The 16,600-nt window shown below is 35.7% G+C and overlaps 1 protein-coding gene across 7 annotated transcripts in view; it reads right to left on the reverse strand.

Annotated features, from left to right (window-relative positions):
* The window catches only part of CEP170 (centrosomal protein 170), a 98,606-nt gene that overhangs the window by 35,501 nt on the left and 46,505 nt on the right, over positions 1-16,600 (reverse strand). For all 7 annotated transcript variants that reach the window (XM_033054275.1, XM_033054274.1, XM_033054273.1 and 4 more), the window contains exons 8-9: positions 15,301-15,777; positions 12,050-12,693 (exon numbers count right to left, since the gene is read on the reverse strand). In XM_033054275.1, the coding sequence (XP_032910166.1) occupies positions 12,050-12,693; positions 15,301-15,777 (1,121 nt within the window). The remainder of the gene's footprint in view (positions 1-12,049; positions 12,694-15,300; positions 15,778-16,600) is intronic.

Below are 16,600 nucleotides of genomic sequence, written 5' to 3' on the forward strand. Positions count from 1 at the left end.
TGTCAGCTTCTGAGAAGCAGACAAAGGAAGTAGTTGAGCACCCTGTCATTCCAACCCCTTATGCTTTTTTAACTGTACAGGAAGACCTTGCTACAGCATTACTACATTTAGACCCGAGGAAAATTTCTCAAATGCACTGGATTTGTATTTTGCTTTCATGAGCATAGCCTACTTTTCTGACATCTTAAAATTCAGGCAGTGCTCCCCAGATTTTCAATTCATACATAAATCATATTGAGAGTCTCCAGATTAGAAGTTGCTTAACAGTTACAAAATATTTCTTTTTATAGAAGTAGAGTGTTAAAACTTACATTTTTGCTTTCATGATATACTTTTAATTTGTACAGTTGTAGCAATTTTTGAAGATAGAAACCAGTTACCATTTACTGGCACCTTTCTTTGAAAATAACATTACTCTGCAGAGACTCTTTTCTTTGTGTGCCATAGTTTCATTGATTACAGAATTTTACATGTTCTTTTAAATCAAACTAAATTCTGGAATTATCAATAAGTACCAGAAGGAAAAGATGAATTCCATGCTTCCATATCTAATTAGGACTACAGCAGCAAATTGCTGCCAGTAAATTGCTTCATTTTATCTGACAGTACATTCATTTACCATGTCAAATTTCTTTACTTGTATCAGAAATAACACTTCTTTCCGTCATACCTTTTCTTGAACTCATGTTCAAGCAAGTTTTGTTCTTCTATTACTGAAATTACTGCAAACCCAAATTTGAATATTGCCTCATTCTCTTTTCCTGTGAAAAGTAATATGGATATCACTAAGACCCAAGCAATAGCACTCCTAATGTTCCTTCTCTCTATACAGTGAGGATATCAGAAAGATAAGGTTGCATTGTTCTATCCTGATTGTTTCAAGTTGCATGAAGTTACGGAACAAAAACCAGGATGAAAATTTTCACAGAAACCTTGAAAGTTGACTGGCAGAGAAAAATCCAGACACCCCACCAATGTGCACCATTTCATGGGGTTCTTGCAGGGTCTGTGCCCCATGGCTGTAATGGTAGAACAGACTCAAACATGTATAAATTGTGGTGGTGATGTTTAAAAATAACTACTGTTATGAAGCATGAAACAATTTGCACGGCAAACCAGGACATTTTAAGTGGCATGGGAATGATGACATGCTGTAGAAAGCAAAGACCTGTCTATGAAATGTTCTTGACGTAATTTTGTTTAACCTGCAATCCAGTTGGTCTCTTAAGCAAATGGATTAACAGGTGACACAAGAGACACACTGTCTAACTGAGCAGCTCAGCAGGGGCCACCAAGACGGCCAAGACTAGAGCATGTCACCTGAGGGGAGAGTCTGGGGAAGCTGGATTTGATCACTTGGGAGATGGGAAGGCGTTGGGGTTGCCTAATAGCAGCCCCCAAGAACAATGGGGAGTGTATCAAGATGACAGCCAGGCTCTTCACAGTGCTAAACTGCAGGTGGACAAGGGACATTTCATGTAAGATGAGACAAGGTATGAAGAAAAGTTTTTTTCATTCTGAGTCAAGCAAGCTTGCCTAGTCTCTGCCCATGTAGGGAATGAAGACCCAAACAGATAAAGTGCCAGGTGCCAGGCAACCTGGCTGACCTCAAAGTTTCTCTGAGAAGGGGGCTGGACTAGACATCACCTTTCCTGGTTCTTTCCATAGATTCTGTGCTCCATAATTACAGTGATCTTACATAATAACTTAGCATCTTAGGTCTCCTAGTGCAAAGTTTTGAGAAACCCTAAGTATCTCAGAGTAGCAGGTTAAAGGTGAGCTCCTGGCACTTACTTTTCAATTTCAAAGCAGTGAAGTAAGTACTCCAAAGATCCCTATGATAATCCATTTACATTCTGCAGTTCACTCAGTAAAACAAAGGGACAAAACAGCAAGCTAAAACTATAGCAAGTCTCAAAGCACTATCTTGTTACTTGCTGGAATGCAAACTTGCCCTGAAAAAATACAGAAGGAAAATACACAATAACTAATGGCAAAACAATTGTAGCTTAATGAGGATATTCACAAATTTCATGCCTTTATAGCAGCAACAGTTTTTCCAATATTCTGAGAATATAACCTTATGTCTATTAACCCGTAATTGTTAAAATTCTTTATCCAATCAAATCCAAGAATTAACAAAATCTATCTAACAAAATGAGAGCAAGATGCAAATCTTGCAAAAGGTACTGGGATATTTTCAGAAACAGTGTGAGTTACAGGACCAAGTCTGAGACCATGCCTTGATCTCTTTGGCAAGGGCTAATTTTGTAGAAAGCAGAGTACTCTCTTTTGGCAGGTCATACACACTCCCCTGTGACAACAGCTCATGACTCAGAGTTCACCAGCTCATCACCATAGCTGCAACACAAGCTAGCTTTAATCAGCAGGAAATGGTCTTGTTAACTCTCTCTTCTCCGGCCCCAAAGGAGATGAATTAATATTTTTTGTAGTACAGATACTACAGGTAAACAAAATTACTTTAGAATTAACTATCAAGATGATTCTTTAAAATCACAGAAGTCAATTTTCTTTCTCAATATGTGCAATACTTTTAAGAAATTAAAATAAAAACTGGTCAGAAAAAAAATGGCATCAGGAACCATTTTTTCTAAGAAGGAAGACAGTGGTTTGCTAACCTCCTCCCCCATACCCACAACCCTCACCTGATGTTCTTCTTTTGTGCTTTTAATAAACTTGAAAATTTTTGACTAAGAAAAAACATTTTTCTAGTTGTATCTCATCTTGATGCTTTTCAAAGTTGATATCTGGACTTTATACTTGCTTTATCTTTAAACTGTTACATGGCGTAAGAAGATCACACTGCAGTTCTACAATGCTGTAATTATTCAATACTTGGCAATTACAAAGCTAGTTCCTTGTCCAAATCATTACTGAAGATACTGATATAAATGGAAAAGAAGTGTAATTTAAGGCTTCTATAAGATACGATCATTCAGTTTTACAGCAAATTATGTATATTAGAATGGGAAAATCTGAAGAATCCTATCTAGTTTAAAAAAGTAAACAAATTTAGTTTACGAAGTTTCCCTGGTAATCTTACTGCTGAAGTCTCAATGAAAAGAATATAGAGTACAGTGATTTCACGATTATAAGCTGCACTGAGTATAAGCCGCATTTTCGGGTGTTGGTAACTTTTTGTTCTTTGTCCATACATAAGCCGCACCTGGTTATAAGCCGCACATTACAATACAGAGTGTGATAAAAGGTATCTATTCTATCACCATCTGTTGAGGGTGGGGGCAGTGATCCTTATCTCCATGGCAGATATTCTGCTAATGGGCCATCCATTGAAACCAGGCAGGGCATTGCTCTTTATCTTTTCACAACCCATCCTTCCTCCATGAGTCATTTTCTGCTAATGGCCATTGAGTCCCACTCTGAGACTGATAAAACTACTACATCCCATTGGAAGTTGCTCCAGCCAGGGGGAAGAGCCCAACATTTCTTACCAAGATAAAAACAGAGGTTTTGGGACACTAAGGGAGCCCCTTCCTCTACTGGATTCCAGAGGAAAACTGGATTTCTCCACATCACCACTGGACCTCCGGAGGGAAACTGCACCTTCTACAGGAGCACTGCTCCAACTGAATCCCATCTGTCACCGCAGGAGGATGCAGCCACCATTTAATGGGACTGCTACCAACATCCTGCCTGACGGGGTGTCAGGTTGTACTCTGACTTTGTCAGGGTTTGGAGTTTGTTTCTTTGTAGTACTGTATTTCTATTTTAATTTCCCTAGTAAAGAACTGTTATTCCTAATTCCCATATTTTTGCCTGAAAGCCCCTTGATTTCAAAATTATAATAATTTGGAGGGAGGGGGTTTACATTCTCCATTTCAAAGAGAAGTTCCTGCCTTTCTCAGCAGACAGCTGTCCTCCAAACTAAAGCAGCAACTTTTCATTCTTCGTCCATACATAAGCCGCATCTGATTATAAGCCGCACTTTGGGTTCGGACCAAAATTTTAGTGAAAATGGTGCGGCTTATAATCGTGAAATTACTGTAATTTAAAAAACTAACAGAAAACAAAAAAATGTAAACTAAGACTTCTAGCTGCAATTCCTATTCATTAATAATGGTACTTGAAAAGTAAAATTATTTCAATGACTCTTTTTCTATTCTTTCAGATCCTAACAACTGTCAGGGATGTAATCTAGAAACATATTTTAAAAATATAATTATTTGAATGCTATTAATTTCAGTGTAGGCAATCTGTATAAAAGGAACAAAAAAAACCCCAATGACAAGAAAGACAAAAGGGAATTCAAAGATGAACAGTTAAAAAAAAGTAAAAACAAAGCACAGCAAAGGTAGAGAACAAGGGGCTACGCTGTACAGGACATTAAAGAAAGATGATGGTAAAATAAACAAGGAACAAATGATTTAATCTGAAATAAGGTATTTCCCATTGTAAAGTGATAGGGATGTAAATTATGGTAACAATTGTGTTTCATAACCTCTTAGGGGAAAGGAAGATGATGTATACATTTGTTTGTCACAGAAGTCAAAAGCAGATTTCAGAAACTGAGCTGTGAACTAATAGAGTCAAACCAGCAAAAACCAAATTAAAAAAAAAAAAAAAAGAGAAGTATGATTCTGGAAATACAAGCAGGATTTCAGGATTTGAGCACAGTTTGGGTGTACTAAGAAAGAAGAAATTGTAAATAAACCACACTCAGAGGATGATTGATTGATGGCAAGAGAGGATTCTGGAAATGGAAGAGGCTTCAGATGGTCTTGGCAGATCATCTTGGTAACATTGCATTTGGTGTTCAGACTGAGCTCCTGAAAATTCTTCCACAGAAGGTACTTAAGGCATTCATAACACACAGTAAATTGGTCCTTAAAAGTCATTATTGATCATAGAGAAAAGACAAAAGGCAAACATTTTTTCCCACTTTTCACGAAGTGAGTTAAGAGTACAACACCTCAGCTCACTTTGTGTTTAGCTACTGCATGAACTGTGTTTAACCAAGCTGCTTCTGAGGAGTTTCATTTTAATAACTTTTGCTTGCTCTTGGCAGTTATCCCAGGCACCCCAGGCAAGCAGACTGTGTTCTGTGCAGGGCATAGCTTGTGAATAGCCACGGATTTTCACAGAAGCTGTTTACGTCATTTTAACTCTGTATAGAAGTTATAGAATCAGATGCAAGATGCTCTGGTATAAAAAAAGCCACATAAGCAAATGAAAGTGATCAATGTGCCAAGTCTAAGAGCTTCCTCTTACCAGACACCAGTTACATATTTACATGCATACATATTTTGTCCCTGTTTGCCACTGTGAAGAATTCATTTTCTTTAGGATTCCAAATTGAAAATGAAACAAGTTTAGAGGCTGTTCATAAGAAGAAAAGATTATAAACATTGTCTGAACTCTTGAAAAATTTTATAAGCTCTCATGACTGGACAGGCTTCAAGTGGTTTCCTGCTTTTCCAGCACTGTACTCATAAACTAGTCATTATGCAAACAAGACTCTCGGAGGGGCTCAAGGCACTTCTCTCAGAAGCTGCTGAAGCAATGGTAAAAGCAATTAAACCCAGAGAGTGTGAAAAGACAGAAGACCTGAAAGTTATTTTCTGAAAATAGATACATCTACCTTAGTTTCTTTAACAGTCATTGAAACATACTGAGATTTTTCTTCTCTCAACTTACTCCCTGCCCATTGATTCTTTCCAGGTCATTTTTCCATTTATAATATTGAAAAAATTGCCAAGAGCAGTTCCGTAACATGTATGTTAACTCCATAACCAGAGGAATTATAACAATAATAATCTGCAGGATTATTGATAAATTTTTAACATTTGCAACAGAGAAGACAAGATCTGGTATACAAACTTTATGAATGCTTAAAGCAATAACAGTAAATCCTTCAAAGGAAAACACTCCTTCAAAAACACATTAGCCAATACTATAATGTGGTATGGACAGATATACCCTGGAAGTAAAAAGACTAAGGAGATTCCATTTTCTAACAATCATCTTTCAGAATAGATTCCCATTCATACCCATACTCAAGTCAAACCAAACAAGTAAGTATCATCATGAGCAGAATGATCTAGAAAATAAAACTGGAAAATGCGCTGTCTACAGTGAACACCGATACAGTTTTCCCTCCAAAATTACTATTGCAATATTTTAAAGAGGAAAGAAGAATCTCTCTCAAGATTGTGTTAATAGAGTAAGATTTTCTGCATACATTGCACAGTATATAATCAAATAAATTCAGGATGACAGATTGTACATTAAAAACAAGATCATTACTTTTAGGGCCTGCCTATCTACATAAATAAAGACTTTAAAACATCTAGAATATGCAGTTTGCATTGAAAACAAAATCATTACATGGTCCCAATAAGCCTTTCTGAAGGTGGCAGAAGGATGGACTGAGGTTTGGTTTTGATACAATTTTTCCAGTCTTCTTTTTAGGAATCAATATGAATCAGCTGAATTTGCGATTTACTTTGCTGATGAAAACATCAGTTATCTTTTAGGTAAATTAAATGAAAATAACATAAATCAAGTTAAAAATTTGGGGACCAAAGAAAATTTTAAGCCAAATGTTTCCATATGCATATGAATGGCTATAACATTCCAGATTTCCTGGTTATCTGACAGGAATTGAAAAACTCATATAAGCCTCAATTCTATTCCATCCCTTCCCTTCCCACACACACATAGAAGAGCTCATGTCTGCTATAGTAAGTTCAACAAAATATTTCAATTTTTAAATAACCTAAAATGAAGTTGGTTGAAAAAGAAAGGCAACAAAAAACCCTACACAAAACAAACAGAAAAAGAGCCCTCAAAAAAACCCCCATAGAATTTGCAAAAAAATCACTGAGTTGCTTTTTATTTACTGCAATGGCCTCAAAGTATTTATTATTCCAAACACACCAAGAATTATTTGCACATTAATTTATTAATATTTATTACTGGCACTACTTTGCTTTATTGAAAAATGTCATTAGCATGATAATTTGGTCTCTTTATATCTACAAAAAAGGAAGATGAACCGCAGAGGCATCATTTTGAATTCTTTCATCCACTGACAGACTTACCTTTTCTGCGGGCTATGAAGATTTTTTAATGTGATACGAATGCTGAGATCAACCTTCTTCTAAGAAATTTGATTTATTTAAAAAACATTAAATGGATATGGAAAATTCACAACTCAGAGATAAAAAGAAAGCAATTGCTAAGTGTTAACAGAAGAAAGCACTGAACCCATCTAAAGACCATAACAGCTGGATGTAAAAGAAAAACAAATCTTACAAGTGTGTCCCATTTACTCACATATTTTATATGGCAAACTTAACACTGAAAACATGTTCTGAATCAAACCAAGATCCAGAATTTGTTTTATTTTGTACTTAGCTGTTAGCTACAGTAAGTCCATTATTCTGCTAGAAAAAGTTGTGCCTTTCTGATGCTATTTGAGTAGAGGATATTTTATGCCACGTATGTTCAAAACTGGGCTTTGTGGTATGCAAGAGCAGCTTGCTTTCTTAACACATTGATGAAATTGCTCTCAATGGCAATTCTAAAAAGATCTCTACAAGTATAAAAAGAGATCCATCATCTATTTTTCCCCTCATGTTATTAATATATTTATTTTCCAAACCTTAGCCTACTAATAATTCATACTTCTCTATGAATTTTAGTGTCACTGGAACACCTGGATGCAGAAATATTACTGGTTAATAAAACTTTTAGGAAATAAAGTTTAGTGTTATTTTTCAAGTATTCTCTATTCATAAATAACATTAACACAATCATAAATTTCTACTTGCATCATCTTTTAACATTTACTACTGAAAACTATGTGCATGTGTACTCTATTTTTTTAATCTTAAAATAAAATCTTTAAAAAAAAATCTTTTTCAAAAGCAAATACGAAAGTTGTGTAAGACACAAGCCATAATGTATTTGGAAACTTGCATTTTAGGTAAGTAGCAGACATTTACCCCAAGACAGTCATGCTGTAGATATGTGATTACCCCTCACCGTCAGGGAAAAGAATCTAAATTGAAAAGCTTTTCTCTATTACTTTCTAAATGTTTTCCTCTTTCTTTTGGATAATGCATTTTTCTCACATTCTCTTCTCAAAAGTCATGCATTAAAATGGTTGAGAAATAAAGGTTCTGTCATTTGCTATTCTACTCCTTTTCTGCTACAGTGACAATACTTTTTTCATAGAGGCTGAAAGAGCACCAGAGGAAGAACAGAATCCTTAGCAATCTAAATGAAATGAAGATGCTGAATAAGCAGGACAGCATAGTTTCTGGCTTTTAAAAATCATTTCACACAAGCATCTATTCTTGAGACTATTTCCTAGAATCTTCAGTAAAAGGCTACACTAAGCAAAAATAATACTTTTGAAGGAAGCAATACAGCTCAACATTAAGATTTTTACTCCCATCTTCTTAGAATTACATAGAGAGATGGGTGTTTTCCTTTCTTTTTTCTGAGAATGTTTCTCTTGGATTCTCAGTGCAAAGAAGCATTGGTAATCCCACCTTGATTTTTCACAAGTTAACACTACTTTTGCATTTGTGGTTTGCTCCTATGTTCCCTTCCAAAGAAAAGAGAAGGCTAAGGCTAAGAATGAGTCACACTTGGGAGTAATCTTTGGATATTTTGGTCACTCTCATCCTTTCCTCCAAAAAAGGGGAAAAAATACCCAGACCCAGAAGGACTTTATTCCACTGAAAATCCTTCAGGTAAACTACACACAGATTTTAGCACCATTCTAATGTAAATTGCTACTGACAAGAATGCATTATTTATGCAAATGTTTTAGAAAGTGCTCCTAACTATTTGTAGTGCATTTTCATCCCAATCCTAGCAAATTAAACTCTTCAATTTCAATTAAACTTTTGACCCAAGAGACATCTTTAAATGAGACACAACTGAGCAAGCATAGCAACTACTCAGAAAAAGGACTGATTTGCCAACAATGAAAGAGTGGTTATACTGAAATAATTAATAAGATGTATACCAATAATTCTCTTAATTCCTCCATCAAGAAGCACAGGAGTCAACAGGCTAACAAAAGTCCTTGTCTTATACCTTACTTATTCCCCTTTGGCAAAGTAAGATTATTCAAAGCATTAGCAATTTAAAATAGGAGGGAAGCAAAGTTCAGCTCTGCTGGAGGACAAAATTTTGGTTTTCATTTGGTTTAGATCTTCTTCATTGGCTGTTTTTTGGCACTTCATAAAAATAGCATCATACTACTTCATATTACCAAATCAAATAAGAATTGCATAGCATGGCTCTTTGAACCGGGTGTAAAATATAGTGTTCGTAAGATTACAACACAGATACTAAGTGAAATGATACAGAAGACCTTGAAGAAAAAACAACTCTGCTTTACGTCACAGTAAATCTTTAATACCTAGTGGTGACAACTTTAAAGTTAGCACTAAGGGAAATTTATGATACCCCAAAGATTTTATATAACACTAAGATTATTAAGCAATACTTTGCTATCATCCTTAAGGCTTCCATTCACTTCCTGTTCCTGAATCTCTTGTAACAGGAGAGATTTCTTTCAAACAAAAAACTGGCTTCAGATAATCTGAGTTGGCACCAAAGGCCACAAAGAATTTGAAATTTTAACACTCTCAGGCACATGGTATGATTCTTGGAATGTCATGCATAGGACCAAGAGTTGAACTCAATAATTCTAATGGGTCCCTTCCAACTCAGCATATTCTATGATTAGAATATAGATTAAATATTCTATAAATATAAATAAATATTAGGCTATTAATATTTTTAATTTCACTATTATAAATCGCACCTGATTATAAGCCACAAGTCCAGGTGTCAGCAACTGTCTTGGGTTACAATGCAGAGTGCGATAAAAGGTATCTGTTCTATCACCATCTGTTGAGGGTGGGGGCAATGATCCTTATCTCCATGGCAGATATTCTGCTAACGGGCCATCCATTGAAACCAGGCAGGGCATTGTTCTTTATCTTTTCACAACCCATCCTTCCTCCAAGAGTCATTTTCTGCTAATGGCCATTGAGTCCCACTGTGGGGCTGATAAAATTACTGCATCCCATTGGAAGTTACCCCAGCCAGGGGGAAGAGCCCAACATTTCTTACCAAGATAAAAACAGAGGTTTTGGGACACTAAGGGAGTCCCTTTCTCCACTGGACTCCAGAGGAAAACTGGATTTCTCCACATCACCACTGGACCTCCGGAGGGAAACTGCACCTTCTACAGGAGCGCTGCTTCAACTGAATCACATCTGTCACTGCAGGACGATGCAGCCACCATTTAATGGGACTGCTACCAACACCCTGTCTGACAGGGTGTCAGGTTGTACTCTGACTTTGTCAGGGTTTGGAGTTTGTTTCTTTGTAGTACTGTATTTCTATTTTAATTTCCCTAGAAAAGAACTGTTATTCCTAATTCCTATATCTTTGCCTGAAATCCCCTTGATTTCAAAATTATAATAATTTGGAGGGAGGGGGGTTTACATTCTCCATTTCAAAGAGAAGCTCCTGCCTTTCTCAGCAGCCACCTGTCCTCCAAACTAAAACAGCAACTTTTTGTTCTTTGTCCATATATAAAACCGTATCTGATCATAAGCCGCACTTTGGGTTCGGACCAAAATTTTAGTCAAAATAGTGTGGTTTATAATCGTGAAATTACTGTACATAAATTGTCTATTTTTAAATGTTATTACTTTGTGTGGTTTCCAAAAAAGCCCTGTTGAACTTCTACATTTAGCTAAAACGCAACTTACAAATTTTCTGATGCAATGTAGTTGAAGAGTTATAATTTAAGAATAAAATGTAGAAATTCATAGTTCTTTAATATTTACTTGCTTCATTTAAATTGCTTTTAGTTCACAGTTGTATTCTTGAATATTGATTCAAAGAAGTCAAAAATTTCCTTTTTATAATCCATAAGAGGTGAAACTATTATCTTTATTATTTTATTGAAGGTGACACCCTTTACTTTAATCCCTGTCTCCAAATTCTCCATAAATATCTTATTTTTAAAAAAAAATCTATAATAAAATGTCCCACTTCCCCACTACTTCATAATTCTTTTACAAAATCAAACCAGTGAAGTTAGCTTGTCTTGCAAAAAAGTCTTCAACACTTGCCAAAATTAATTCTAAATGTATTAATGTATTTTTTCAGCTCTAAAAAGTTTTAGACATTCAAATGAATCCTTAGATAATTCTAAAACAAGTAAGTGATGAATTTCCTGTTAAATTAGCAAAACTCTAGCCTAGAATTGGATGCAGGCATCCAATGATATGATTATCTAGGAAAACATAACAAAACGAGAAAAAAAAGTCTCAAGTCATGTTAAGCAAAATCATTAAATATAGCTTCTGCTGCCCATATTTTCCTGTTGAATCCAAAGAACAATTATTTGCACTTATTTAACACAGTCTTTAAACTGTAAATATAATTTTTATCGCTATTTATATTTCTATTGTTACCAATAAGCAAACTAGGAGATTTACATTGCTATCATATAAACACTTTCGGAAAATGAAAGCATTTTTATACTTACTTTTTATAACTGACACTGAAATTTAAGTTACTGTTACTGAATATACTTTTAAAATAAGTATAGAAAACATTTACAATCTATATCCATATGATAAATTGGATGGGATCAATTTATAATACTGAAAACTAGAGAAACAATAGGCTTTCAAGAATAAGTGAATATTTCCATAAAGACATAAACCACCCTCATAAAAATAGCAGTTAAATGATTTTTGGTGCCAAATATTTTTACAGTACTGAAAACATTTGAAAACACATTAAAACTACCAAGCTTTAAGAGAACAGCAGAGTGAAACAAGGAATAATGTTTAGTCAAATGCCTGCTGCTGCTCTTATGAAATTTCATATTTCAACATTATAGACTGGTTTAAAAACTTGTGTTATTGCAGCAACTTTAATAAGCAGAACTGAAGTGGCAGACAGCTGCTCGCACATCCCATAACACTTGTAACATCAGAATGCATTTCAGGTTTCTCACCTTGTCAATCATTTTGCGGGCTTCCATTTCTTCAGGATTGGGATTTTCCAGCTCAATAGTGTAAGTACCTTTGTCACTCTGGTCATCCTCATTGTCCTTTTCAGTAGCAGCAGAAATATGTTGGCTCTTCAACTTTTTGTCCATCTCCTGGTTCTGATTAGGCCTATGGCCAAGGCTTCCTGAACTCCTTAACAATGCAGCTTGTAAGGCCGGTAATGCAGCAGAGGGTTCTTCTGATTTCTGTTTTAGAAGTTTGGCATGAACACCATGTACTGCTCTGTGATGTGATGAGCTAGCTTGCACAGGTGAAGGGACTTTCTCTCCTGATGCAGGTTTCACTCTTTCAGCTCGTGTGTGAGATGTTGGAGATGGAGATTCTGGGCACAGACCTCCTACGTTCTGAGAAAAAGAGTAAGAACGTCTCTTGCGAGGATGGTCTTCATCAAAAAACTCAATCATAAAGGCAGTCTTACTCAAAGCAGCTTGCTCTTGCTGCCTCTCTGTGGAATGGACTTTCTGGTGTGAGGTTTTCAGCTCTGTATGATGATGCCTTAAGTGTTCTTCAAGCGCTGCCCGTTTACTGTAATGGCGGTGTGCACCAATATTTTCTGAATCACTTTGTGTGCCATCATCATGCTTATTCCCTACAAGCAAAGCAAAACAATATATAGCACAGTGAAACAAAGGAAAAGTCCAACATAACAGATAAAAAAACACAAGTGGCAAACCAGAAAGGAAATTATTTCAAACTGGATTTCTGTTTAAACTCCAACAGTTTACAGTACCTAGCTCTGCAAATTTGGTGCAGTTCCTGGAAATGCAATCAACTTGCTACAAGTCAAACGGTGAAACATTTTAGAAGCTGATTAGTAAGAGCAGTGCATAAGTATCCTTTCCCCAATATTCTCATCTGTGAATATTTATCAGTGACACACAAAAGCCAGTATTTTACCAGCTGCACTATAGCAGGTTTTTGAATTATATCAGTTTTGCTACAGAGCCAGTTGATTACAAATGACTACTGACACATTCCAGGCAGAGTTAAGAGGAAAAAGAAAACCTTAATTAAGTCCTTCCGACAGTGGGAAGAGAGCCACAGTTCATATTGCTGGATTCCTCCCGCATTTACAACAGTTTATCATGAGCAATGTCTACTTAAAATTGGATTGAATCCTTTATTACCCTTTCCAAGAAGAGCAATGAGTTTTTCCATAATTCACTCCACTCAGCATCTGATGTGCACATGTAAAATGGTTGTTATTACTTATTCATTCCACAAACTACTCTGAGATCTCTGAATAAGGATTACGTATTTCATAAATCATACATGCACCTACAAAGTACTTCGCAATGATACCTGTAAGTGCATGGAAGGCTGGATACTTACACACGGTAAGTGTATTTAACACAGACCAACCTCACGTACAAGGAAAGTGTCAATGCTCCTAAGTTTTAGCCCAGTACCTGGGAAAGAACAAGTATCCTTGAACTCTTCTAGATCAAATTTTGCTCATACATATGTGCATATATATAAAATGTACAAATGTATATTTGTATATACAAAATGTACAAAACTGTATTTTTTATTGTCAAGAGGTTAGCTTTTTCTAAGGTTTTCTCATTTAAATAGGATATGCAGCTATTACTGTTAAACAGTAATTACATATTGGCTAATCTTACTTATCAGACTAATACCACTGAAAACACAGCTGAAATCCCAACTTACATTCCTGTTTTCAACTTGTTAGAATAGTGCCTACAATAATTATGTGATGATTCATATATTCCAAATAATAATAAAGCAATATCAACACCACAGTGAAAGCCATATAATCTAATTTTAGCAGTGGGACTCTAGTGCAGAATATTATAAGAAAAAGCAGAGGAGGAAAAAAAAAGCTTTGAGTTTTTGGGTTTTTTTAAATCAAACTTTCAAAGTACCTAGGTATATTTACTATCTAAAATACAACTAATAAATGAGAACACAAACAGGTCATAGAAGATTACAAAATTCAGATATTTATTATGGCCATATGCATCCCATAACTAACACCTCTTTCAGATGAAAATTAATCAGAATTTGAGGAGATTCTGCCAGGAAAAGGCTTATAAACAAAGCCCCTTCTATTTATCCAAGTGTCATGGCTAGTATGTTAAAGAACATTCATGAATACAATACATTTACATGAAGGCCAAAGAATGTGATTTTTACCGAAAGAAATAATATACTATTACCTTTATGCTAGCACATTAATCTCATTCTGCTTTCAGAATTTCATTTTTAGCTTAATTTGAAAGAGTCAGCCTCAGAAAGCAGTATTTTTATCAATAAGGCAAAGAATGTTGTACCCAGTTCCAGCTGGTTTAAGAACTAGAAATGATAGTGTTGCAGAGCCAAAGAAAATGAGAATTGTAGGGTTAACCTGCTGAAATTAAAAATGGAAAACAAGAGAGACTTGAAAACGTTCATCAGAAGTTTTAATTCTGAAAGTTTGAATGGTACTCGAATCTTCATCTGAATATCAAGACTATCTGCTTCTCTATTCTGTGAAGTGACATTCAAGCGAAAGTACACTTGTCATGTGTGACATTTGATTTAATTTCATTTGCAATGTCACTGTCTGCAATAAATTAACATGTATAATCACCTGGAACTCCATTCAACAGGAGCACTCATGAACACAATAGTTCTCAAAGTGAGTATAAAAATTGAAGCTCTTCCTTTGTTTCTGATTCCTGACTCAAACTTGACTCCACCAAATACGATCCATACAATGATTATATGATGTATTCTTTGCCATAAATGATTTTCTTAGAAGACACAAATATTCACAGAAGATATGCTATTGAAAGAGTTGCTAAAAGCATAAATTGAAATTCAGAGCTTTGATTCAAAAAGCAATTCACGCTTTTGAAGTAATTCATGAGAAAAGGTGAGATACGTAAAATTTAACTAAGGTTTGGGATTTTTCCTTTTCTTTTTCAAGATCAGTGTTTAAATACCTGATGTTTTCAGCCACACTAGAACATCTCAAATTAGCATATTGATTGCAAAATGATTCAGCATTTGGTTTCTTATGCTCTGTTAAGACTTAATTCAGCAATAAAATTTCCAAGCCCAAATCCTTGCACACGTGTGGAGTATCTGCGATTTCATCTGAACTCCGCAAGGGCTCGGGTATCCTCTGACTGCATGCTGGCGAGGAATTGCTGCTTTCAGAATTAGGCATAGGTGGAATTATTCACTTTACCTTTCAGCCTCTTCAAGTACACTGGAACATCACTCTTGATACTTTTGGAATCCTCCTCCGTTGGTTCCCATATCATTCTTGGAGGATTGTTCTGTGCAAGCCAATCTGCTACTTTGCTCTCTGCAGCCATCATCACCGTCTGAAGCCCTGGCAGGTCCTGCCCACTGGAGGAAGAAGGCTTCTTCGACTTGTGACGCTGTTCCGATGTGAATTTTGTCACATGATCTTTGATCTTTACTTTTCCTGGAGTGTTGTCATCAAATTCAATGGTAAAGGAAGCATGCCCTGAAGCTGCTGCATGGGAGCTTTGGGTATCTTTTGTGGGAATTTCATGAATAGTGCTCTCTGCTACCTGTGAAGCTTGTTGGCATTCTTTAGTAGGGATTTCAAAATAACTGGGCTCCCTACAGAAAGGATAAAGTTCTTCACTTGCAGATGCAGATTGCTCCTCAGATTGCTTGGCATCTGTGCTGCATCCTATTAGGAAAAATAAAAAAACAGATTTCACAATACTTGGGAAATTCAGACTCTTCAAGAAGTTTCTCAACTCCTGTAAAGGCCACTTGAGTAATTTCTGGAATAAACAGTAAGATTACGGAGTAGATTGAGCATCATAGTTCTGAAAAATAGATCCAGAATTACATATAAAAAGTATTAATGAAAAGGCAGTTTAAATTTCAGCTCTGAGAAGTGTAAAGTGGCAAAAAGCTCACTTAGAATTTGTCAAAGTACATGCTAATGTTTTTAGAAGACGTAAAGGTCAGATGAGTTATTTGACATGGAAAACAGGTAAATCACAATGGCAAAATTGTTGAGATGATCATTATTGCAATTCCAATCTATTGGAAAAAACATCAAATCAGGGTGCTCCCAAAACAAATGCTAATGATCTTCCATCTCCTCCAGTGGATAGAATTTTGTATGGCCAAATTCTTCAGAAAAACAATTCACACATAAATGCAAGATAAACATTACTTCTGGCTTGAAAAGTTAAACAATGCTAAGCACTGGAAAGTGTTTTGGAAAGGAAACGCTTTATGTTTCAACAAAAAATAAAACTGAAGAATCAAGCTAAATCCTACTGTCATGTCCTCTTATTTTACTTGTTGCCATAGTTTGTAGATGAACAGAAAAAGGAACAACAGCTGGAAGCATGCAGAATGCTAGCAAGCCATGCTTTCACTGGCTAAAAAAAGCAGAAGGTAGAAAAAGCACAATGTAGTAATTCCAAGTTCTACTGTACAGCCTAAACGAAGGCTAAAGTTCCTGTGGTTGCAGCAAAGCTACCAAAGTGCCTTTA

The sequence above is a fragment of the Catharus ustulatus genome, chromosome 3 (assembly GCF_009819885.2).
Source record: "Catharus ustulatus isolate bCatUst1 chromosome 3, bCatUst1.pri.v2, whole genome shotgun sequence".
Taxonomy (NCBI): Eukaryota; Metazoa; Chordata; class Aves; order Passeriformes; family Turdidae; genus Catharus; species Catharus ustulatus.